The 26640-nt window shown below is 40.8% G+C and overlaps 1 protein-coding gene across 1 annotated transcript; it reads left to right on the forward strand.

The window, feature by feature from the left end:
• Positions 1–1264: 1264 nt before the first annotated feature.
• lancl2 (LanC lantibiotic synthetase component C-like 2 (bacterial)) lies at positions 1265–26054 on the forward strand. Its single transcript, XM_051410255.1, has 10 exons — positions 1265–1461; positions 2496–2704; positions 8506–8623; positions 8719–8926; positions 10738–10885; positions 13972–14118; positions 16106–16288; positions 20110–20286; positions 20999–21071; positions 22575–26054. Exons 2-10 carry the CDS (start codon positions 2540–2542, stop codon positions 22649–22651), a joined length of 1296 nt encoding a protein of 431 aa, XP_051266215.1. The 5' UTR covers positions 1265–1461; positions 2496–2539; the 3' UTR covers positions 22652–26054.
• Positions 26055–26640: the final 586 nt, after the last annotated feature.

The following is a 26640-nucleotide window of genomic DNA, read 5'->3' on the forward strand; positions in this document are numbered from 1 at the left end:
AGATGAATACAGAAATAAATCTCATTCTGTCCAAGCCTGACCAGAGCCTGACCTACAATAGCAGCTTAGTGCCTGAATCCCACCCAAACCCAGATCAAAGCTCTGCTGCACATACATCATTCTGCACAGTGAGGCTCAAACATCCAATTGAAGGGACAAGAACAAAAACTTTGACTAGAGGGGGACTTTAAGGTCCGAATTGTTTTAGAGCTACTAAAGACAGGCTGACCAGAGCCCCCCCAGCTTCCGTAAATAAAGATTAAATTTGCAAAAAACCATTGCTGAATGATTAAATGTATAAATCCTGTGAACAGAAATTCAAATTCCATTGCAGTTTGACCACCAATTCCATTTTTACTTAAAAAAGGTCAACATTAACCACATACAGACAGACTATAGGAGGCTTTATAATTCCCAGCTGCATGTTCATTTAGAGCCGGTGCATGTCCTCTGATGGACGGTGGCGTGACAGAAAGGGAGCAGATAAGAGACAGAAAGCTGCACTGGAAGGCAGCGTCCCAGGTCAGGCTGTTACTGCTGCATATTGGACTGGATTACTGCAACTCTGCTCTGGAGATATATTGCCAGGGCAGATGGGAAATAGTTGAATCAAATGCCATTAGTGTTCTGATCTCACTAATTCTTATAGCCGTCAGCCTGTTAGGAAGAAGGAAAAGGAAAGCATTCATGTAAAGTGCTCTTATGACTGAGATGAAAATGTGTTCCTTTGCTGAAATGTCTTGAGGACCACATTAAGGAAGACCCACGCTCTGGGTGTGGTTAGTTAAAGGTAGATAAGGATGCTGAAGGTGATACAGAATGCTGCTTACTGAAGCAGGGGGAGAAAGTGGCAGAGAGGGAGAGGAGGAGGGAGGTGGTGGTATGTGGGGAAGGGAAGGGGTGTGTGGATTTGTTTGCTGTATTGCCTAATCCCGGCAGCATCACACACCAACACCATCTGTCACCATTCACATTGGAGTCAGCTGCTTGGACTGGGCTGGGTACTGACGGGCGGGTACTGGTGAGGAGAGGGGGGCAGCCTGTGGTCTGTACAGAGCGTACGGGGGTCTGCCTTTCAAGCCGGGGCGGAGGTGGAGGTGGGGAGGAGAGGAGAGGAGAGGAGAGGAGAGGAGAGGAGGGGTGGGTGGGTTCTGATTCGCCAAGCAGCATCAGCAGCAGTCTGGTGGTTCGGTGCGCTCGGAGAGGAGCGGGGAGGGTTAAGAGACGGAGAGAAACACGGTGATGCGGGTGACACATGGCTGACTGTACCGCCCTGCGCGCTCTGACTGCGGCTTCCACTCTCCATTCGCCGGGGAACAGGCGCGGCTGGGCACTGGGATGCTGAGAGACAGGAGGCTGGAGGCTGCAGCAACCACCGACTGGAAACAAGCACAGACAAACAGGCTCTGAAGAGACCGGGGGACCATACACACTGCTGATCGGATAGCATATTGCCTCTTGGTAAGCCCGATTCTGGCTCCACCTGTCATTACCTGCAGTGTTTTATTGATTGTAGCCGGGGCTTCACACATAATGATCCATTTTAGAGCAATCACAGTGCAGCAACAATTGTTCCCTGCTTCCGTTGAGGCGTTTTGCGTTTCATTGTTCTTACTTTACCATCACATATGGTTTTAAAGCACAAAAACAAAGGAGGTGGTAAAAATGGAGCCATTTCTAATAGCATTCTAATATTAATATTATTAATTTGATATACTAACCATTGTCTGGGCCTATGTGGAAAGCTCAGCCTACTCAAGGTGACATTCAGTGGCTAAAGTTTTTACCCTCAGGTGTTAAGCTTCGATAAGGGTCAATAACAGCCTCAAGCTGTTAAATCTGTTTGTGATTTATTTAAAAGTTTCATCTAAACAAACTTTTTATTTCCAAAGGATAATTGAGCACCCAATAGTCTTTAGTCCAAATGTGTGAACCTTAACCAAAATCATTGACTGGTAATAAGACAAACCTGGACAAATATTCATTAGGTTATTGTGCGTTTTTTCCTCACACAGGCACCAATATCCAAATCTGCACAATAAAGCTGTAAGCCATCAACCTGCCAGGGACTGCAGATGAAAATGAGCCTGTATGACTACATCTGGAACATTTACATGACGACTCAAGGGCTCATGTTAATTAACGTGCACTGTCCCTCTATAAATAAACAAATGGGGTAAACAATAAAAAATCTAATTAAAGCATAGGCTATTTTGTCACTTTTGCATGTTGCCGCTATATGATTCTTTAACCCACAGAAATATGTATTCTATAGTAAGTAATTAACGTGTTTGAAACCCATTTGCACATTTTCTGGCTGTCTTTTGTACAGTGAGGAGTAGTTGTACATTTGCCTGTGCACACTTTAAACACATAGAAGCCACACTCCACTCTCATGTGGTCAATGTGCACTGATCACTGGCTTTTTTTAAATTTTAAACATTTAATTTCTTGCTTATCATTGATTGCTTATTTCCACTATTACGGCCGTACAGTGTGTGCGCCTGAGGGGTTTTGTCCCTGCCGAGCCGCCGTAGCGATGGGAGATAACGTGTCCAAGCGACTGAAGCTGATCTCGGCTACAGAGGCAGAGATGGAGGAGCGCTCTTTCCCAAACCCGTACCCCGACTGGGACCAAGGACACCTCACGTCCAACCCCGGAGCAGACGTGGACTACAATGATCCATTTGACGAGGAAGGAAAGGTGAGTTTAGCTTCTGTAGCATTTTAATAACATTTAACAACAGCTTACGCTAACAGAAACTAGAGCTAACGTTAGCTTAGCTTGTGTCGTAGTTGTTGTTGCTGTTGACGCTGACTGATTTGGATGTACACAATGTATAGAAGACATTTTAAGGGAACGGTACACTGCGCTTTGCCGAATAACGTATAGCTAACGTCCACGCTAACTGGAGACATTGAGGACTTTGGTTGGAAAATTCTCAACAACTTTTGTTAATGACTGTCAGTATGACTGCGTACCATAGTACTGTCTGTCCTCCCCCAGACGCAGCCCTCCTCTGTGCTGTTATACAGCTTAAAGCACCGGCTACTATCTTTAACTTACACCGAGCTGAATGGGATAATAAAGGCTGCCAGCACACGAGCGGCATCGCGCGCACATTCATCATCAGACACCTGCGCTCGTGATAACTTTGCCGTGACGCAGCATTGTTTACACTGTGTTCGCTCCACGTGGCTGACAGCACGCGGGTTAGACGGGAGTTCTCCCGCCATGAAGGAGATAACGTGCTCAGTGTGGAGGCTGCAGTTGTTGCTGCTTCTGAAATCTATTGCATGAGGTATTTCTAATATTGAATCTATCCTCACTGAAATAAATGGCGTTGACAAAATATGAGAAACGCCTCCAGTACCAACTAAATCATTTCTGTTCTCATTGTTTTATCAAAAGGCTTGACAGATCGTGTGCAGCCTGATCAAAGGTGGGATAAATCCAATGCCATGATCCACAGCAAGCAGTGTAACATCAGTGCCTGAAATGAGCCGGTACTCACCAGTACTGAGCACTTCTGATTTTTGTTTACATGAGTATCCTTGGTGAGCATGGCTGCACCCACCACTGAGGTCACTGGTATTTTTTCCAAGGGGTATACAACAATAACAAGTTAAAAAAAAATAAGAAGAGGAGGAAGAAGAAGAAGTGGTCCCTGGTACAGCTGCAGTGGCCGTGGGTTCAGCTTCACTGTAAACCACCTCAAGATTTCAAGCAATAACCAATAAGCGGCAGTGAGATGATGAAAAGGGATCCAGGAGTGCTAGTTTGAGGAATTGGGCCATTATTTTGAAGGCTTATCAGATGACAAAACACTGAACTGAAGTTAATAATGTTATGAGACAGGATTTTACAAGTCTAGAAAGTTGGCAGCCATTTTAGCTTTTGTTGCAGTGAGTTTGAGGTAAACGGTGGAAATACAGCGTTGTCATTACAAAGTCATCTACCAGGAAAGTGCGCTTGCATATACCTATTAGACCTTTTTCACAGCCATTTTGACATAATAGTAGGGTAAACACAGGTGTTAATGATTATGCTAATTAAGGTTCTGTTCCATTTAGGTCAAATGGAGTCAGGGTGCTGCTGTTGTGCATGTTGGCTCACTGGAAAGGCTCTGCTACACTAAATGGAACAGAACCTTAATTAGTATCATTGTTTACCCTACTATTTCATGTCAGAGTGGTATGAATGGCTGTGAAAAAGAAACGTTGGCCAGAACAGTGCCTTGTAAATTAACACTGCAACACTTTGATGGTATATTTTCTCTAAAAGAAGATGCACAACTGCATTTAAAGCTTTTGTTGATGAGAAAGATTGTGTTGACCCAAGTGTTGTGCATGTATATAAAATATATTCCAACAGTGCTAATAAGGAATGCATTGCATAAACTGTGTATAGTGTTGGGTCGTGCAGGAGCTGCAGGCAGAGCTTTAGGCATTTGACTCGTACTCGCTCATTCTCCTCCCTGGCTTTTCTGAACATACCATTGTTATGCTAAACAGTAACATGTATTCTTGTGAAACAGTCCCGTCTGTCACTTTGCCTCTGCTTTGTTCTCTTTCCTCCACCATTGATCCCTTCATCCATGGATGACGGTAGCAGTGACTCAGAGCAGGGAGAACAGGCAGCTTGGTCATAATCCTTCCTGCTTGAGGACAGAGGGCAGACTCTGGTCAGGCTCTCTGGGTTTTAGCCTCTTAGGGTTGGGCTGGGGGAAATAGGGTTTTCTGACTGATGAGCAACTGATTTGAAGCAGCCTAAACACGGGCATACTAGAGCATGTACCGTATGCAGTTTATAATGATAATGTTGGAAGATTTACAATGGAAATTCTTATTCATTTTTGAAACAATTTGCTGCACTTGCTGCACACTGCTTCATACATGATATGCTAAATTGAAGCAAATCTGCATGTCGGAGGAAAAAGTGAGCTTCCTCACTAGTGATAATGATCTATCTAGAAGACATTGTTCTTGTATTGCTGTGTAGAGCTAGTCAGTCCTAGTATCCTCAGTATGATCACAAAAAATGTAAGATCAGACACCTGTTTCCTTCTAAAATAACAGCTGCACGGCTGAGTTGTTTGGCCAAGCAAGTAGATGTGCTTTATTGTTTGTATGTTTACTTTTAATGTTACAACTAGACCTGCTTGATGTTGTTAAAAACAGTCATATTGGGCTTATGATTGTGATACGATTCATGATCAGTGTGAATGATCCTTTTTGCATTAAAGTTTTCATGTTCACTGAAAAATTGAACAGGATTCATGATGTGGCATTTATTTGGATATTGCATTTGGCCATATTGCAATTTGGATAATATTTAGATTTAATTGTGCAGCCTTGATAAAAACAGGCTTTTAGAGTAGGCTGTCTCTCTTACTACAGCTGTGGCTCAGAGGTAGAGCGGGTCCCCAAATTGCTCTTGATGCTGTGTGAATGTGTGTGAAAGGGGGAATTGCTATTATCATAAAGTGAACCCTTTTGCTCTACCTGCAACGATCAATCCCTTAGTTGTCCACTATTGAATTGCTCGCCAACTACTTTGATAACCAACAAATGATTTTAATAAAAAATGTCCAAGTTGTCAGATTTCAGCTTCTCAAATGTAAATATTTTCTACTTTCTTTAGTCCTCTATGACAGTTAATTGAATCTCTTTGGGTTGTGGACAAAACAAGACACTTGAGGATGTCACCTTGGGCTTGGGGTAACCTGATCAACATTTGTGACCATTTTCTGACATTTTATAGCCCATACAACTGACCAGATCATAGAGAAAATCTTTGACAGATAAATCAATAATGAAAATAATTGTCAGTTGGCCTCAGTTTACCCAACCATATCTCTGTGTGCATTAAGTAAAATGGTGACTTCAGATGCAGACCAGTTTGTGAAAAACAACTCTGCACATGACTTGCTTTCACTTGCCGCAGCACAGATTGTCCAGAGCTGAGAAACCTACTCTCTAAGCAGTTCCTGTTCATTTCTCAGGCCAGTGGATAGGAGTAAATGGGCCTTGACTCACAACAAATAGCTCCTGTGTTTGTTGAGCACTCCCAGACGCTGTGTGTTTTGAAGAGGTGGCTAGTGACAGAGCTAGAGACACTCTAAATCTCTGTAGCTGCTTTGAATCAGGAAGCTCTCCAGCTCTTCTTTTCATACAGTTCACACTGTAGGCTGAGTGTGAATAGAGCCCATATCCACAATCAGACCAGGCTTTGAAGCATGGTCCGACCTTTGCTGCTAAATCTGTAAAGGGTAAATAGAGCCTTGAGCCTTGTGGAAAATAACCCAATTAACATCGCATTTCCTGAAATGAATCCAATGATGAAGAGTCTGGGTCATAACCTACTGGCTGATATCTGAGAAATGATTAGGCTTTCCACTACTGACAGTACATGACAGACAGGATACGCTTTGAGGCGTTTTATGACCTCTGGAATTAACACTGCAGATGTATAGCTGCAGCTCAACCTGTGTAGATGAAAACAGTCTTTGCTGCTCATCAGATGAAGTCATTAGTAGCTTCATCTGTGACATTAGCAGTCCGTGAACAGTCTGACATCTGTGTTTGGAAATCTGTCTGGATCCTGCTGCTCCACACAGATAATTTTCAGTATCCGGCAACACTACCATGACTTACTGGGGCACCTGAATAAATGGTCATTGTTAATGTCAGTGGTAACACCTGTGATTTTCTAACACCTTAAAATGGCCTTAAAATCAGAAGTCAAATAGAAGATTTGAAGAATCCTGACAACCAGTGATAGACCGATTAATTGGTTATTGATTATCTGGCATTTTGAGATAATTAGCCGATGTCTGCACTCACAAGGTGGTGAAAAAGTTGGTTCCAAGCCCTGTACTGTAACTCTCTCATTCTTCCTGCTGTAAACAAACACATGGATTTCCTATAGCATAGAACAGAATTATACATGACTTGTCTTTGTTTTGGTCTCGGCTCTCTAAATATCAGCATCGGCCACTGAACACCCATATTGGTTGACAACTAGTGACAACCCCAGTTACAATAATAACAGTTTAGATGGCATTAGCTAACAACATTCTGTAACCTAACACAAACGCAATAATGGAAAATATTTATGCACCAAGAGCAGGTTTTATCAACTCTCACTGCTCCCTCCCCCATCCAGATCAATGCTCCCCCTCCCATCAGCGTTTCTAGTAGAATTTTAGTGTGTCTGCTAATGCGAGAAGGGCTTTAGACACAGTTTTACACAGTTGCAGATGCCAAGTTATGTTTAATAAAATGCATTAAGACCCACCCAGACAGCCTGTGGTCAACCTTGCTTCTCCTCTGACTCTCTCCTGTACTTCTATTCTGCCTCTTTCCTCTCCGTCCCCTTCTCCTCTCGCCTTTCTTTCCATACTTTCCTGTCTCCTGCACTACTCGTCCTGTCTAATAATGGAACACATGAAGTAAAATACTTGATTAAGCAACCTACAAGACTGAAATCAAATAACTCCTGCTAGGCGTTTTCACATTTCACGCAGGCAGGCAAAATAGCTGCCCTCCCCTCCTCAATTTTCTCCAGTTAACCCCAGCTTCATTTAGAGCATCATCACACTCTATTTCCTTTCCAATCAGGTTAACGGACTCATCTGAAAACTCAAAAATATGTCATTTGACTAATAGACTAAGTGTAGATTTACAGTGATCACATTGTAAAAAAACACAATCATATATTCAATAAATTAATACACAAGTTGAAATATATTTGAATTTCTGTTACATGTTCAATGAATGCGTTGAAACTTTTATTGAGAATTATTTCCATTTGCATTTGGCCATATGGTGATTTTGATAATATTTTGATTAATTGTGTAGCCCAAATTTGTATTATTTTATTATAGTATATTATATTGTAATTCTAATATGGGCGTGTCTGTTAGGGCTGCAGCCAGAGTTCATACTTTCTGCCATATAAATATTCTAAAATCCCAGCCATAGAAAACAACTACCAGACATATGTTTTATGTACCCATAATTTCCTGGATTTCAACAGCAGTAAAACATGTTTCCGTCATCATGCAATAACACTAAGATGGCACTGAAGTTGCGTCAAACTCTTCACTACAATTTAGTGAGAAACATGGGCTTGTGCTTCACTGAGGAGCTCTTCATTCTCGGTGGCAGGCAGGCAACTGCAGTTCATTAAATTGCAGATGACAGCTTACAGAAGGTAACAGTTGCATTTAAAACAGGAATATTGAATATTAAATAGGGGTTTATCGAACTTACACTAACATTGTCTTATTGAACTCTAAAGTACCTCTACAGGTACATGTACCCCCATTTGAGAAACACTGGTTTAGGTTAAAAAATGCCAATCACAAATTTCCAGAGCCCACGTTGACACATTTGTTTCTGGATCATTGGTCTGACAAAACAAGCACATTAAAAGATATTTAGTGTACTATCATTGAGGCCTGATAATGTCTTTATAAATATGCTCTCTCTCCTCCTCAGGTGAGCGTAGCATTCCAGAAGAAGGTCCAGAATAAGATCAAAGATCTCCTCCAGCAGATGGAGGAGGGCCTGAAGACAGCTGATCCCCATGACTTCTCCACGTACACCGGCTGGACGGGTCTGTGGCCAGCACTATAGAACTGTGATGACATGTTAATTCCATGTGTCAGGTTCAACCACTTACTGATCCCTGATCTACTATCTCTGCTATAGGCATTGCATTGCTGTACCTCCAGCTGCACCGGGTGTCCAACGAGGCCTCCCACCTGCAGAGGGCACTGGACTATGTGAAAAGGACCATGAGGATCCTGAATGGTCGCAAAGTGACATTCCTGTGTGGTGACGCCGGGCCGCTGGCAGTGGGCGCAGTGGTCCACCACAAACTGAACAACACTGCTGACAGCAAAGACTGTCTGTCCAGGTGAGTGTCTGACTCTGGGTGGGACTGTTAGCACATCGCCTTCTTAAATGCAAAATTTGTGTTTTATACGATATGTACGATATATTTCAGACAGTCAAAGACATTTTTGAATAGTTTTGTTTTTTTGTTTAGTCAGTGGCTTGAAGTAGGTATGTGATTGGAGAATTAGCAGGAGAAGGGCTGGTCATACCAGCGTTATTGTTGTTGTGTATTTTTTATTTGTATTTAATTTTTAATTTTTTCGTTTACAGTGGATTTGCCCATTTCAGTTTAGTTTTTATTGTTTAAAAATTGTTAGTTTTAGTTTAATTTTCATTAGTTACAGTTGTTGTAATATGGGCGCATTTGTAAAGGGCAAGATTTAAGTTCAGAATTGGAATTATAATATAAAAACACACTCAGTCATGTAGACGTCCCAATGCTTGTTGGGTTGACATTTTTTTTTAAGTCTCAGTTTTATTTGTATTTCATGTTAAATGTTTATTCAAACCTAGTTTTTGTTTTTAGTTTAGTTTTAGTTAACTACGATAACCTTGGGTCACACACTCACGCACACACATGCAGAACAGAGAGGTACTTGTTGTTGTTACTTAAATCTTCAAAACATTTAAAGAATTAGGGCTGAACCAAATGCTTCGACCTTTGCCATGGTGATACGTCCATTTTTTGATTATTCTAAAGCAAGTTTGACACCTGATACACCACCAGCAATTCTGATCATAATCACCAATCATTCAAGATGCATAGAATATTATTTTCTATGAATATGTAAACAGTGATTGCATCAAAAGAAAGAACAGAGCTTCTATTCTTTTATAACTGTGAAAACAGGGACTGCCGGAATATCTTGTCAATGGTGTATAGTTTAATAGTGTTAAAAGGCCGGTGACCTATTTTAGGTCGGAGGGAGAGGGAGACGTTATCTGGTATTGTGTTAAAAGACCTGGACAGTGTGTATATTTTACAAGGAGAAACAGAAAGAGTGTGTGCGTGTGAGCAGATTAAAGTAGTGTGTGAGTAAACTGTAGGGAAACGCTTGCTTTGCATCCCTGTCCCATCAACCCCTTCAGACCGTATAGTTCTCTTGTATGCACAGTTCAGTTCACTGTGTGGGTTTGTTCCATAGTTCGACTCGGCATTGTTCCATCAGCAGTTTTAACCTTGTGTGTCCAGTATAATTCGGAGAGACAAAGCGACTAAAACATTGGAAATGTTGGAGAGATGCAGCGGGGGCAGATGAGAAAGAGCTGGTACCCAAAATAGATGTCATATCAGTCATGGGCACGGTAAAAACTGTTAATGTGACCGTGAATGCAGCATGAGCTACAGTCGGTCAGAAAATAAATGCTACAGCACCAGAAGCCATAAAAGTGTTATTCAGTTCTATATATAATAATTATTTTGGTAGTCATAACAGAGCTCACCTCTGCATACTTTAGTTTGACTTTTCTTAAAGGTGTTCTCAAATAGTGAATAATACTCAGTCAAAATCATTTTTTTGTATTATTTTCTGAACAGACAGTTCATAAGAGCTGCACTGTGAGGACAGACAGATGTATTTTATAAGAAATCCTTGATCGGTACCAAGGTAAATGTGAGGTGGTAGAGCCGAGCCCTACAATGGAGCTCTATGGCACACAGAAATAAAGGATACACACAGTACTTGTTAGGATACATCCGTTGTTGGCTTGGGTCTTTTGATGGGATTTGTTATATTTTAATGAAATAACAATATGTAATATCTCAAAATGATCTTCTATATTTGCTATCAAAGTATCCAATATCCACCAGAGCCTGTGTGTGTCTGTCAGGCTCCTCCAGCTGCAGCGGTCAGTGCTCAGTCCAGACTCCGACATCCCAGACGAGCTGCTGTACGGCCGGGCCGGCTACCTTTACGCTCTGCTCTACATTAACAAAGAGATAGGACCTGACACAGTGGATGAGGACACCATTACAAAGGTGATACACACACATTTCTAAATTAAAAGGTTATTCATTCATCGATTTTTACATGCATTTTTACGTGTGTTTTAAATTAATATTTTAGTTTGAAGTATAATGAAGCATGAACATATATTCTTATATATTCCTATTTGTCCGAGCTGATGATTTTTTTCAAAGCAGGAATGTTTTATCTCACTTTTGTCATATTCACATTCACATGACATCATAGGTAAAAGTCCGGACCAAATAATATAAGTCCAAATATATAAATAAAATAGGTTTGTGTGTAAAAATGTGTAAAAACACAGCTGGAACTAGGCCATACTAGATTGACTTCTTTCCCATTGCCAGTAGCCGAGTTTGCCTTTTTGGTTTTTTGGGGGGTTTTTTTTTTAAAAACATTTTTTATCACATGTCACGTTGAACATCATGGACCCACTGGAAAACAGGGTTAGTAAACAGTAGAAAGCAGCATTTGTTACTTGCCTTGAGCCAAATGTTGTTGTATATCGTCACTAACAGTGCCAGTAGTCTTGTTTCCTCAGTGCTGTGTGAGCTCTGGAGAAAGTTCTAGTGACCTGTCTCCTTATTTCTTCTTCCCCTCCTAGGGGCAGGACAGCGAGGTGCTGTCCTGCCAGTGTTGCATATTGCACGATTCTAAGAAAATTCCCATTGCATGTTGTCCCCATTGACCAAAAAACAATAAATAATGTAGAACTTCAACACGCATCTGCATCGCGTCAGGAAATCAGAGGAGGGGAAACTGTGTTTGGAAAGCATCTTTACATGATAGACAACATTTTTTTCCCCTGTAAGTAATAATCCCTCCACACTCTATTTTTATTATTTTTTTAAGCTCTTACACACTCACTGCAGAAACTGCAAGACCAGCTGTCCCCTTTGGTAAGGAGCCAGGCCGAAACGCATATATTGTGTACACACACACACACACACACACACACTCACACTCTCAAACACAGTGGGACAGAAGGGCTGAGAGAGTAGGCAGCAGCAGTGGGCTCGCAGTCACAGAAGTGTTGGATAGAGGTATTATTATGACTAATGAAGGAATAAAAATGTGAAGCTTCTAAAGCTCCAGCTTCCTGCAGCACCGCACTACTCTTCATCTTGCCATCATTTGTACTCGTATACCTGTCACCACCACACACAGCACAGCAGCACTCTGCACGCTTTACCAAACAGCGGCTGTGCTCCAGGGGGCTGTTTTCTTCTCTTTGTCTTTGGACTCTTGTCTCTGTGTTCTTTCTAAAGCAACTTTTTTATTCTTCATGTCAAGATTTTAACTCTAGGTTTTTTCATTATTCTACTCTCTGGGGTATTTTAGCGTGCGTGCACACTTATTTCAGCTTATTACACATGTTTTTGAGGAGTTGGTGTTTTTCCACCAGCAGATTGTCTGGGTTGCAGCCAGATACAATCTACTGTTTGTGCCTGTTCAAAACAATAAGGAAAAATAAAAAGGGTGGTGCTAGATGAAAGGTCATGGAGTGTCCACAATGACACTTAACTATTAGATATTATTTTTCTTGTGTACCGCAGGCAGTTCAGACCTGATGTTGATGGGGTGGTCTGCATCTCAGACCAAAACAATGGGCACTATGGCAGACTTTTACTTTGCAGATAATTGTAAAACACACTACAAACTGAACGAAACAAAATAAAACTCACCTAAACTGTCTTTGTTAGTCTCTCAATCATCTTTCCAGCAATCACCAACTCTTGGTTGGTCGAAATAGACCTTTTAATTCTCCGAGAAAATATTTGTGAAACGGTTATAGAGAGACTCACATGCACATGCGGCCAGACCAGTTTTTTAAACAAACCAGAGCAAGTCTGGGATAGCAACACAGGCAGAGAGTGTGAATTTTTTGTTCATGCCTGCTGACAATAGACAATACAGACAATAATTCAGTGTTTACTCCAGGTTAGAAAAGCCTGGCAGACAGCATTCTTGTCATGAAACAGATAATATGGTTGATAATCAATATTATCATTCAGACTTGTGTAGAAAGTTAGGTTAAACAGGTTCAAGACTGAGCACGTAGACAACATTTGTGGAATTGATCACGATTGATCGAGTTTAAGTTTGTTGGCAAACTGATGGGCTCTATAACGATGCTCTCAGGCTCCAGTAACTGCTTCTGTCAGCATATACTGACAGCACTGAAGCCAAAGCTTCAAGTAAGGTTCCTGTCGCTCTTGTCCAGAGAGATCTGGCTTCCCTATTTTTGAGTTGAGCTATTGACCTTCTCAGCTAATTTATTCCTCTGTTACTTTCATTGTGGACAGCAGTGATGCTTGTGCGTCAGGCTCAGTTAGTCCTATCCAAATTTCAAATGTCAAGGAGTCTACCATGTTCAGAGTTAGCCTTTTTAGGTCAAAGCTTTTGTTTAAATGTGCATATATTTACATTTACATATTCATAGTCTTGACTTACCTTACATTTTAATGCTCAGCATGACCTTTCTACACAGTACGTGCATCATCTATGTGAAGGATAATGTAATTCCAGATGTCCAAAAATGAGCTCTGCTGAAATGAGAAATTCAAATACCTCAAGGGCTGTCATTTATTATCTAAATCAGTTTAAAGCTGTACCAGGCTATAGTAATGTAGCTAGCAGAACTGAACAACAAAGTGACTGAAAGGAGTGTTTGAGAAGAACTAGCATACATTCAAATGTATGTGTATATAATTATCTGCTATAATCAAGAATAGAACAACTGGGTTGAGCTACAGCTACAAACATACGCTACCGGCATTACAGAAACACTGGCAAATTGGAAATGATAGGCTGAGAGAGGGTCACATCTGTTACACATCCATAGTTACTGTATCTTATATATAGGTTTATAGACATAAAGCACAAAATTAGATATTCAAATAGTGAATGAATAATTTTGGCAAATTTTGACAGCACTAATTCTTCAGTAGACTTTCTCCAAATTAAGGATTTAAGGAAATTGTTTTACAAGCCTGGCAAGCTGAAGGATTTCTGTTCCCAGAAACAGTTATTGTTCTGCCAGAATCCACTAAGTCCAGTCATTTACCTTCTGCAACTCTTTCTCTCCACTCCTCAGGTGGTGACAGCCATCCTGGAATCAGGGAAGAATATGTCAGCAGAGCAGAAAAAAACAGATCGCTGCCCTCTGCTCTATGAATGGCACAAGAAGCAGTACATTGGTGCTGCCCACGGCATGGCTGGCATCTATTACATGCTCATGCAGGTAAGTGAGTGCAAGAGGCTGAATGGGTCCACTGGTTGGTCGTTAGCATTGTCATTGTCAGGTGATGTGTGTAGATAGGCTCAGGTTGCAGTAGAATAGTTACTGAGTTGCCACAGAAAAGACATAAAAAGTTGCTGTTTCTTCAGCGCCGTCTTCTACTCTTCAGAGTAGACTGTGACAAAAACTAAAGCTAGCTAGTTAACCTGAAAGGCTCTATCTAGAGCCAGTGTTTGGATTGTCCGTTCTGGGCTGCTGTAGAAACATGGCAGACTCTGTAGAAGAAGACCTGCTTCCTCTATAGTTACAAATGGTTCATTCTAAGGTAATAAAAGACAATGACTCTTATTTTCATATTATACACTAATGAAAACATACCTGTGAATAATTTGTTCCATTTCTGACAATAGATCCTGAATGTTACACACTGAACCTTTAACTGTTAAAGGATGCAGATTTGGGGCGCCCGGTTAGCTCAGTGGGTAGAGCTGGCGACCCATGTACCAAGGCTGAGTCCTTGCTGCAGCGGCCCAGGGTTTGAATCTGACCTGCGGCCCTTTGCTGCATGTCATCCCCTCTCTCTGTCCCCCTTTCCTGTCTATCTTCAGCTGTCTCTATCATAAAGGCAATAAAAAGCCCCAAAAAGTACTAAAAAGGATGCAGATTTGAATTGCTGCACTTTCAGGCCATATTGCCTGCACCAACGTTCTTGTTGTGTCTTTGCCGCTTTTAAAAACGAGGAATAGGTGATTCAAGTGGTTTCAGTAGGAACCACATGTGTTTTCCATTCTTAATTCTCTCAATTTTTATAGGAACAATTATAAAACATGGCCTAAATAAGGAGACTAATATATTGGCTGGCTGTTGTCAGAATTAGGACTAAGTTTCCCATACACAGTGAAGCCAGAGGTTAGACCCTCTTGGCAAAGGTTTGTTTCATTTATGGTAATGTGTGTGTTTTAAGATGTATTGATGCTTAGATTTCAGCCACACAGACCCTTTCAGTCATGATTCTCAAGTCTCCAGTGATTCTGCTTCATTATTTGGTAAGAGAGCTATCTTTCGGTGACTGCCAGTATACAGTGCAGCTGGAACATTATTCAATAGGTCAGTGGTTTAATGTTGCTCTAATGTCTGGTGTAGTGTCTTACTGTCCTGGGCTGAGAGCCAGTGGAGGAGCTGTTAACTCCTACAGCAACACATCACACAAGTGCTGTTGGAAGCTTAGCTAGATCAGTTCTTTTGTAAGATTTGATCAAACTGTGGCCTGCAAATGAGTATGAAGTGGATCTCCGTCTGCCTGTACTCTGGAGCCTTCAAGTGCTGTTGGTTAGATTTAACAGCCCTAAAAGTTGCAGTGGTACAGAATCTTTTGAGGGAGAAATGAATGTATTCTTTTTTTTCAGTCCACAGAGTTTACTCTTGTGTCTCCTTCCTGTCTGCTGATGTTCTCATTAACACACTGAACTCCTTCCTGGAAATGAATAATTCATTTCTACATCAATCTCTGGGTGTGTGTTGAATCCATTTAGACCAGTTAAAGAATCTGCTTCATTTTTTAAGGCGTGTCAGACTTTTTTGGGTGATTATTGTTGAGCATTAGTATTTGTCATTATATCATTTAACAATGCTGCTGAAAAGAATATCCTAAAGAAACCAAGCGGCTAATTAATTAAACTCATTAAATGATATAACACATAACCATATAACATTTTCAAATCATACTACGTCAGACACGTCTGATAAATTTAGAACTTTTACGTAATTGGTATTAACTTTTGTTAATACCAATTACACTTTTTGTTTCTGAGAGTTAGCAGTTCATTCAACAGAAATTAATTAGTTTTAAGAACCCATCTTTCTCCACTCAAAGGCATCACCTCTACAAACGAGCTCTAGTCCTTCTTCTTTTCCTATTGTTTTTCTTGTTGTCAGTAAATGTTGCCAAAGCAGGCTAGTATTACTGAACTCTGTCTCTGTCTGTCTCCAGCCAGGAGCAAAGGTGCATCTAGACATTCTGTCAGAGTTAGTGCGTCCTAGCATCGACTACGTCCGCCACAAGAAGTTTCGTTCTGGGAACTTCCCATCGTCGCTGAGTAACGAGAGTGATCGCCTGGTTCACTGGTGCCACGGAGCCCCTGGTGTCATCCATATGCTCATCATGGCTCATAAGGTGGGACTGGTTTATGCTGAAAACAATGCTTTGTGTAACAACACTCGAACAACATCAGTATCACTCTGAACTGACCAGACATTAACGCTTGCTTTATGAAACCACCCTGTCCATCTCACACACATGAACAACACTGGCACCCTGTGGCAGGGCTCTGCACTACATAGACAGCATATTGTGTTACATATCTGTATAAAATGTGAAGTATGTTGCCTTTTTCAAGAGAACAGTCTACACATCTATCTGATTAAACACACACTTTATCTTGTCACTGATGAAGTTAAGATTATGACAAAGATGGGATATGAATCCCCCCCTCCTGGCTCAACACCAGCTAGCTTTCATTTTAAATGCCTGGTTGGGAATACACACACATACTGCAGTAATGCATTGAAGGCAAATTTCTTCTTTTCTTGGCCCATTAGGGAGCCACTTGGCAGCTAATGTGCTGCTATTCTGGCATTTTTATTCCTCTCACTAATGCAGAGACTCTTTGGCACCACACAGAGAACAAAGCACAATGGGAGACATGATTGCTTATCACTGTCTCGCTATTAACAGACCTTCTATTTGTTGTCGCAGGAGGGGCATTTCAGTGGCTGCATGTATTTTGTCAGTGATTATTTCAGGGTAGCTGTTGCAGCTGTAGTGTGAACATCCTGTGTTCCATTTAAAGATGTTTGTTTACAGTGCATGATGGGTTTGGTTCAGAATATGTGAATATTGTCATACAATCATTGTTTCATTGAGCAATAATAATGGAGATCTGATTATGGAGAGAAGTTACAAACTGTGTAAGCACTGTTATTGTTTCCTACACAAGTGAAGGTGAGCATCATTAGCAACACAGGAAGATGTCAAAGGCTACATGTTGCTATGCAACACAAAGCTTTTTTTATTTATATCATTTAAGCCATATATCAATGTGCTAAAGATAACATTCAGCCACTAGATGTCGCACTCATTCCCCATCCAATCCATTCCAGTAGTCACCAGTTCTTTGCACAACCTGTATATTTCATGGTCCGAGTAGAGTGAGACTCAGACAGACTTTGGACTGGGTACTGAACTTTTATGGCACCAACTGAATTGCGTCGATACTACCGTCATTCGGTACCAAAGTTCAATACCAACAGAGTAAAACTCATCGCTTTGTGCTGCTTGTTAGCTGTCTAGTGCAGCTAACCCCCTATCTGAGCTGAGGAAAGTGCACATAGTAAAAACTGTTTCTCCAGCTGCTCCCAGGTCTTGTAATTCTACCGTAGTGTATAATGTTAAAATACATTTTATAAAATTGGTATTGGAAAATGTCATTCAGAAACCGGTATCGTATATTTTACAGTGGGTACGGAAAGTATTCAGACCCCTTTAAAATTTTCACTCTTTGTTTCATTGCAGCCATTTGCTAAAATCAAAAAAGTTCATTTTATTTCTCATTAATGTACACTCAGCACCCCATCTTGACAGAAAAAAACAGAAATGTAGAAATTTTTGCAAATTTATTAAAAAAGAAAAACTGAAATATCACATGGTCTTAAGTATTCAGACCCTTTGCTGTGACACTCATATTTAACTCACATGCTGTCCATTTCTTCTGATCCTCCTTGAGATGGTCCTGCTCCTTCATTGGAGTCTAGCTGTGTTTAATTAAACTGATTGGACTTGATTAGGAAAGGCACACACCTGTCTATATAAACCCTTACAGCTCACAGTGCATGTCAGAGCAAATGAGAATCATGAGGTCGAAGGAACTGCCCAAGGAGCTCAGAGACAGAATTGTGGCAAGGCATAGATCTGGCCAAGGTTACAAAAGAATTTCTGCAGCACTCAAGGTTCCTAAGAGCACAGTGGCCTCCATAATCCTTAAATGGAAGAAGTTTGGGACGACCAGAACTCTTCCTAGACCTGGCCAGCAACTGAGCACTCGTGAAGAGCCTGAGAGAGGTAAAGAAGAACCCAAAGATCACTGTGGCTGAGCTCCAGAGATGCAGTAGGGAGATGGGAGAAAGTTCCTCAAAGTCAACTATCACTGCAGCCCTGCACCAGTCGGAGCTTTATAGCAGAGTGGCCCGACGGAAGCCTCTCCTCAGTGCAAGACATATGAAAGCCCGCATAGAGTTTGCCAAAAAACACATGAAGGACTCCCAGACTATGAGAAATAAGATTCTCTGGTCTGATGAGACCAAGATTGAACTTTTGGCGTTAATTCTAAGCGGTATGTGTGGAGAAAACCAGGCACTGCTCATCACCTGCCCAACACAATCCCAGCAGTGAAACATGGTGGTGGCAGCATCAGGCTATGGGGATGTTTTTCAGCTGCAGGGACAGGACGACTGGTTGCAATTGAAGGAAAGATGAATGCGGCCAAGTACAGAGATATCCTGGAAGAAAACCTCTTCCAGAGTGCTCAGGACCTCAGACTGGGCCGAAGGTTCACCTTCCAACAAGACAATAACCCTAAGCACACAGCTAAAATAACAAAGGAGTGGCTTCGGAACAACTCTGTGACCATTCTTGACTGGCCCAGCCAGAGCCCTGACCTAAACCCAATTGAGCATCTCTGGAAAGACCTGAAAATGGCTGTCCACCAACGTTCACCATCCAACCTGACAGAACTGGAGAGGATCTGCAAGGAAGACTGGCAGAGGATCCCCAAATCCAGGTGTGAAAAACTTGTTGCATCATTCCCAAGAAGACTCATAGCTGTAGTAGCTCAAAAGGGTGCTTCTACTCAATACTGAGCAAAGGGTCTGAATACTTATGACCATGTGATATTTCAGTTTTTCTTTTTGAATAAATTTGCAAAAATTTCTACATTTCTGTTTTTTTCTGTCAAGATGGGGTGCTGAGTGTACATTAATGAGAAATAAAATGAACTTTTTTGATTTTAGCAAATGGCTGCAATGAAACAAAGAGTGAAAAATTTAAAGGGGTCTGAATACATACACATTAGCTATAGATTGAGTTTACTTTGTGCGGTAGTGTTTCAAGATTCATGTCAGTAATCCATGGTAATCTTAGGATATGGCTAGCTAGTTTAAGGTAAGATTTATTTAGTTTTTTGTTTATTTACTTATTTTTAAATCAGCATCACGTGTACCCAGTCCTAAATCCCCTGTGATGCACATCTGTGTTAAGTCTCTTGTATATATCTAATCAATGTTTATGTTGATTAGTATGTATAACTTTGTTTGAAGCCAGTGGGGACATCACACTGCTGCTTTTCTAACATCACATCTAACAGACAAACTATGTTCACACTGTGTCTCAGTCTGTCTCATCAGCTTCATACATGTCAGACAGATGACTCTGTCATGAAATGAAGTAGCATCGCTCTACTCTTGATGAGACGTATTACTCATTAATTAGGTCTGGGCATGTGGGAACAGCTCGTTTTTTATGTGGACTCAACTCTCATCTGTTCTCCAGGCAAACATCAGGAAGATGTTATTGTGTATTGTGCGGCTTAAATGATGAAAGAATTATGGCTTGTTTTCTGGATGTTTTATAGCTGATGTTTTCTGCTGATATTCAGTATCTTTGTTTCTTTATACTCGGATTTGAAAAAAGAATGAATCTCCAAAAAAAAGAAAGGTGTTTCAGGAGACTAGCCAACAACTGTATATAGTCCGAAGAGGGAAAAATTACAAAACATGCTAACAAGTTTAAATCTTTCCACAATATTATGAATTTGCTGCTGACGTCTGTCATGTATTTGAAGTTTGTCCGGTTTATTTGACCACACACTCCTTTACCTCATTACCAGCTCCTCCTCTGTACCGGGTTTGACTCTTCATTTGTCTTCATCTGTGTCTTCCCAGGTGTTTAAAGAGGAGAAGTACTTAAAGGAGGCTGCGGAATGTGCTGAAGTGATCTGGCAGCGGGGCCTGCTCAGAAAAGGCTACGGCATCTGCCATGGCACCGCCGGCAACGGCTACGCCTTCCTGTCCCTTTACAAGCTCACCCAGGAGAAGAAATACCTGTACCGCGTCTGCAAGGTAAGACCGCAAACTTTGATACTGATTTGACAACAAACGAACAGTTTTGGACCAGCCCTGAAAGATCGCAGGAAATGATTACATTAGAGGAAGTAAAATTTAGTATGTATTATGTACATGGGAGATGCTGCCCTTTTAGAAAAATGATTACATATTGTAGCCTTAAATCTAGCTCACTTTTCATATCAAAGCCAGTGTTACTGTTGTCATCACTATACCTTACATGACTGAGCCGGATGGTTTTTTACAGAACCATCTGGGAAGTCGTCGTCAGAACCTGATAGTTAACTCTAAGTGCAACTTTTTAGTTTTCTGTTGAGACCCAACAGCCTGCATACAAACTAAGTGTGGATTTATTATTTCCTTTATTAAAACAGCTGGAACTGCATTGTATTCTACAGCAAGACTGCATTAAAATGTCATTTCCGACCACTAGCAACCACTAGCCTTAGTGGTCTACTCTCCATTAACTGGATAGCAGCATATTTCGAGAGTCCTCCTCTTTAAAATCTCATTAATGAAGCAGGTATCAAGTTATTTTAGGAACAATGGCTTAAATGATCAAAATAAGGCCACAGCTTAAAGAAAGCAGCAACATTTGAAGTCAATCATTTGAATCAAATAATTTTCTTTCTGTTTTGCATCTTGTGAAGCATGTACAGACAAATGTTACACGAATGTCTATAAACACATTATCATTTCCTTCCTCCAGTTTGCCGAGTGGTGTTTGGCATATGGGACCCACGGCTGTCGCATCCCAGACAGACCCTACTCTCTTTTTGAAGGTATCAAACATTTATTATTCAACTTTCCACCAGATTGACTAAAAAACTGCCCTGACATTTGTCTTTTTCAAGAACCACTTCTTTTCAATCAATGTAATACTTCTTCCATCAGAGGCCAATTATTCAGCATCCTGTGTAATTCTCTGAGAGCACTTAGAGTGGCCTTTCACTAAGCTGTAATGAAGGAATTAAGAACACGACTGGCAGCACAGCACAGCACAAAAGCTTCTTTGAGTAGGAATCAACCACTGACTGCACAGAAGCAGGAGGCCTAATCACAGCTTTTAAACTGCAGGCTCATGGAGACAGTAAATACTACTTATTTGTTGGAGGAACTGAAATGTGTATTAATGAAGAATATATTTATCAGGGCTCCAGATTTTTTTTTTTTCACCACAGTCCCAAAAAGCTATTTTCCCAAAGTGAATGTAAACTGTCACAAAATCATTCAAGCCGTTTTCCTGGCCGTCACTCTTACATTAAGTGGTGCACTGAGATTAGAGGACCCAGTCCTAGCTCTGCTGGCTGTAAACCCTTTTCTGTTTGTTTTTTTAGGTGGGGGTGTGCAGCCCTTTTACACAGAAGTATGACGAGAGATTGAAACTGCAGACTGAATGACAGAGATTTATTCAAAAGCAACCTATCATTTCTCCTTACAGCCTACTGTAGTCTGTAGATGTTAACTTCACATCATGGTCCAAAAACTGAAGAAACAATCCCACACACTCCGAAAAACAAAAGCTCACCATCTTGTTTTGCCATACACAGGATGCTGGTAGTCAGTCACAGTTGGAGGTGTGCCTGGTCGCGGGGGAGAGATTATTTGAGACGAGTGTATATAATGCAGATCTGTCTGTCTGTCACTGTTAACAGAGACTCCATTCTGCAGAGCAGTTCATACATTTCACTGATAAACCACAGAATCTCCTCCTCCAATGTAGCGTTATCAGGGAGAAAATAATGTGCCCGCCACAGCCAGGGTAGCACCTGGCTAAAGTTAGCTAGCTAGTAGCAAGCAGCTGGCTAGACTGGTTCAATTAAATGACTAATAAAAAGTCTCACACTGAGTAGCCAGCCAGTGATCGTAACAGCATGGAGCTTGGTTTCATTTGTCATTTGCTAAGCGATACTTTCCTTGTGTAATATTTTTCCAACTATGTGCAACATTTCCAAGCATTTTCCTCAATAAAGTATTGGTTTAAAAAAGAAAAAATCTTCCCAGCAATGTCCCGGGGAAGATTTCTGTTTTCCCCAGGATGAGGGGAGGCTGATAGTCTGGAGCCCTGCTTTTAAATCTGACATGTCTCACTACCCTGCTGATAAACTGCTGCCACAGCTTCCTCCACCACCCCAACCTCTTCCTTAAGCACAAATTATACTTTTCACATCCACATAATCGTGATGTGAATTCCATCATGTGTTAAACTGAGGTTTGATGTGAATTTGGTCATCTGCCCGCCCTCTGTCTGTAGCTCGCAGTAATGGATGTGTTCCTCCTCTCAGGTATGGCAGGGACCATCTACTACCTGTCAGAGATGGCAAACCCTGAAGCCTCCTGTTTCCCTGCCTTTGAACTTTGACCTGCTAACTGATGGGACTGAGGATGATGACGGGGGACGGGGACAAACTGTTCTTTGCTGGAACACTGGACTAGGATGTATTTGTGATGCAGCTTTTGGTCATGAGGGAGTAGTGACCAAATTAGACTGAAAATGAAGACCAGGCTCAAACTGAGAAGAGTGGGTGCAATTGATTGATGTTGGGGTTAACGTATAGTTTGGTTTATAAAACGAAGACGTGGACCCCATGTCTCCTCCTCACCCATTACTATCTATTGCCAGCTGGCATGGACACAGAAGAACACACTCTACCCTCAGCCTTTAATATTGTAGCACATAGGCCAAGAAAGAGGGTGTGTGTGTGTGGTGTGTGTGTGTGTGTGTGGATGGATGCGTGTGTGTGAAGTGAACTAAAGCTGTTTTGGTATTTCTACGCCTCTGCATGCTCACTGTAATTGGCTCTTGGTGCCTCGTATCCTGTCAATGTAGTGCTTTCCTCTTCCTGTATTTGTAGCTTTGCTGTTTCAGCTTTCCATTTGTCACATAGTGGCTCTTTAATTTCACTGAGAAGTTGAAACTGGCTTACCGCGCCAGACTTTTGTCGAGCTAACCAGTACATCAGCTGTGAAGTCCAATTTAAAACTACAGCAGGTAACTTTTAGTTATATTCTGAAAGAAGTAGTAAATAACCTGTGAAAAAATCAGGTTCCTCTGGCTACTCCTAGTGCTGGACTAGGACCTGAATGAAAACAACCAATCAGAGCCAAGGAAGATGGAAAGGCACTTTGGGTTGGTGGCTTGAATATAGTTTGAATTGAAATCAAAAATCAACTATCATTCTTAGGCTCTGATTGGTTGTTTTCATTCAGGTCCTAGTCCAGCACTAGGAGGAGCCAGAGGAACCTGATTTTTTTCACAGATTATTATTGTCTCTTATTATTGTGTCTATTATTGTTTTACTGTCAGGATATAGGGAAAGTTTCAGCTAATAAAACAAAGGGTTATTTTCAGAAAAATTACCTACTGCAGCTTTAAATTTGATTTCTTTTTATAAAGAGAATATAAGCTATAACAATACTGCAGCTATTCTACATATTTTCTTTCATTTTCCAAAAGACAGTGGGCCTCATTTACAAACAGTGCATACCCACAAATATGTGCCTAAACTTACGAACAAGTTTAGAACCACCTCAGACCATGTGTGAGCAAAACTGCATTCATTAAAAATAGCTATAATAGACAACATTTTAAAGCGTTAATTTTCTAAATGCATTAAATCACCATGAAATTGACGCCCTTTGATCCTCACCATTTATTGTCGTAATTAAAATATTCAACCATAAAAGTGTCCCATTCCTAGCTTCCAATGAAGTTTGAGAATGTCAAAATGAAATGTAACAGGTTTTTATTGAAAGAGTAGGTCTAGACCTGCTCTATATGAAAAGTGTCTTGAGATAACTTCTATTACAATTTGGCATTATATAAATACCAGGCCACCTGGGTCAGAATGTTCTGCAGCCCCATACCAACCAACTGTGATACACTGTGTGTACTGACACCTTTCTGTCAGAACCAGCATGAACTGTTTCAGCAGTTTGAGCTACAGTAGCTCGTCTGTTGGATCGGACCACACAGGCCAGCCTTCACTCCCCACGTGCATTAAGGAGCCTTGGCTGCCCATGACCCTGTCTCCGGTTCACCGCTTTTCCTTTCTTGGAGAACTTTTGATAGGTACTGACCACTGTAGACCATGAACACCCCACAAGAGCTGCAGGTTTGGAGATGCTCTGACCCAGTCGTCTAGCCATCACAATGTGGCCCTTGTCAAAGTTGCTCAGATCCTCACGCTGCCCATTTTTCTATTCTTCTAACACATCAACATTGAGGACAAAATGTTCACTTGCTGCCTAATATATCCCACCCACTGACAGGAGCCATGATAACCAGATAATCAGTTATTCACTGTCAGTGTTCACAATGTTATGGCTGATCAGTGTATATAAATAAAATTGAGTTGAACTTGGCCTATAATGTTCAGCTACTCCCACCGATTTCTAGTGCCATGCCATTGCACATATGTAGCAAATGTTCATTGGTAGTTTGTTCACAGGCATACAGGCCGTATAAAAGATCCCCATTGACCTCCAAGCAGTTGTTACGATGGCATATCTAGTAATGCTGGGAGATATTACAGCCCAAGGCAATTTGTTTTCCCACGTGGTCACTCCTGAGGAAACATTTCAGTGAGCCTTTTCTGGCTTCCACCTGTTGTTTCGATTCTTCAGTCGTGAAATGATTTCTCTCTTTAGCTTTAGAGGCCATGGCTCTTTCTTCCATCACTCCTTTCTCCATGATACACCTCTAGCCAAACTATGTCCTAATATGGAGAAATGGTGGTGGGGCATGGCAGTATGCTAATCGCAATATAGTGACCATTCATACAAAGCCTTTTTTTGAAAAACTGTACATATTGTTAGCTACTGTATCAATCATAAGTTACCCTATTTATGCCTTGTGTAGCATTTATTAAAACATTGAACATTTGGGAAAATCCATTGTGCTTTTAAACTGAATTCCACTATGAGCACTAACTCACACTAGACCTGACGTTTTGTACATGTTCTTTCAGCATCTGCTGGGTCACTGTCACTTTGGTCCAGTTGTTAAGAGTAACATACAAAGTCCCATAGGAAGTGCTAAAGATGGAGCTAATGGAAAGCAATGGCTAACTATGTTCCCCTTATTTTGGGATTACAATTTGGATTAAATATGCACCAAAGTCAAAACAAACAAAGTATAGAGTGGTTTCTAAGTTTGACTTTAAATGTAAAAGAATATTGGATTAGTTTCTTTTAAACCAACTAACACAGCAACAGTACAAAGCTCCTTTCCTGAATATAGAGATTACAAAATATTTGTGGCACATGATGCTTTAAATGATTAAAGGCAAACTTTTTATGTCCACTTTTGTCAGTACATGTGTTGGTACTGGTCTTAATAATAATAAACCTACAGTACAACCTACTAAGGCTTTACACAGCTGTGGAATCAGACATCTGTCTTGTGCACACTTGTGTTTTGATCAGAAATGGAACCAAACATGAAGGTGTATCATTTGGTCTCAGTTAGCTGGTGCAAAGCCAACACCTGAATTGTAGTCCCATTAAACCAAGTGCCATTTTGCAAAGTTTTCTTCTGTGATCCCCCAAAGTACTGTCTGCATTGTCAGCTAAAACAGAAGGTCCCCAACTCTGTTATTGTGTGTACCATCTAGGAACAAGACTGTGTGTTGCTACCATTTAGGTTCAGTATCCTGTCAGAGCTAGGCCTAAAAATGTCATGATTTCTAAATGTTCATGTAAATGCTAGTAGTCCAACCATTTGCTGAATAAGCAAATGCATAAAGAACACCTTCACATTCTTATCAGTAAGGTCGTCATAATTTCAGATGCATTGCGTTGCTTTGTGGAGAGTGTGGACAGCCGGTTGAAATACGAAGCCATCGAAACAACTGACGATTGAAGCTAAAAAAAACAATAATATGCTAATAACATTACAATAACTAGCACACAGTCAGTTGCACATTAGTCAAAGGCCTATTCTTTTAAGCATGCATTAATAATAGTAACAGAAGTATATTTGTGTAAACTTTACATGATAAAGCATTATTTTATGTTTTTACTTTATCACTCAGTTTTTTCTTTCGTTATTTCAGATATTTGACATGGTCTTCGATATGAAATCAAAGCTACCGTAAGTGAATTAGCATTATGCTGTTTCCAGCAGACTCAATGGTTTAGTCCAGTCAGAGCTCAATACGTCATGTTTAGGCAAAGTAGAATACAACGGATTTTCCTTTTTAAAATGAGAACTAAAATAAGGAAACAAGCCCGACTCTAATTTATAAATAGTCTAAAAAAACCCCGAAAAAAAATACTTTTTTGGTTTTGAAAATAAAAAATAGAAAAACTGTTACCTGATTTAATGTGATGTGCTTCTAAATGGAAATT

The sequence above is a fragment of the Dicentrarchus labrax genome, unplaced genomic scaffold, assembly GCF_905237075.1.
Source record: "Dicentrarchus labrax unplaced genomic scaffold, dlabrax2021, whole genome shotgun sequence".
Taxonomy (NCBI): domain Eukaryota; kingdom Metazoa; phylum Chordata; class Actinopteri; family Moronidae; genus Dicentrarchus; species Dicentrarchus labrax.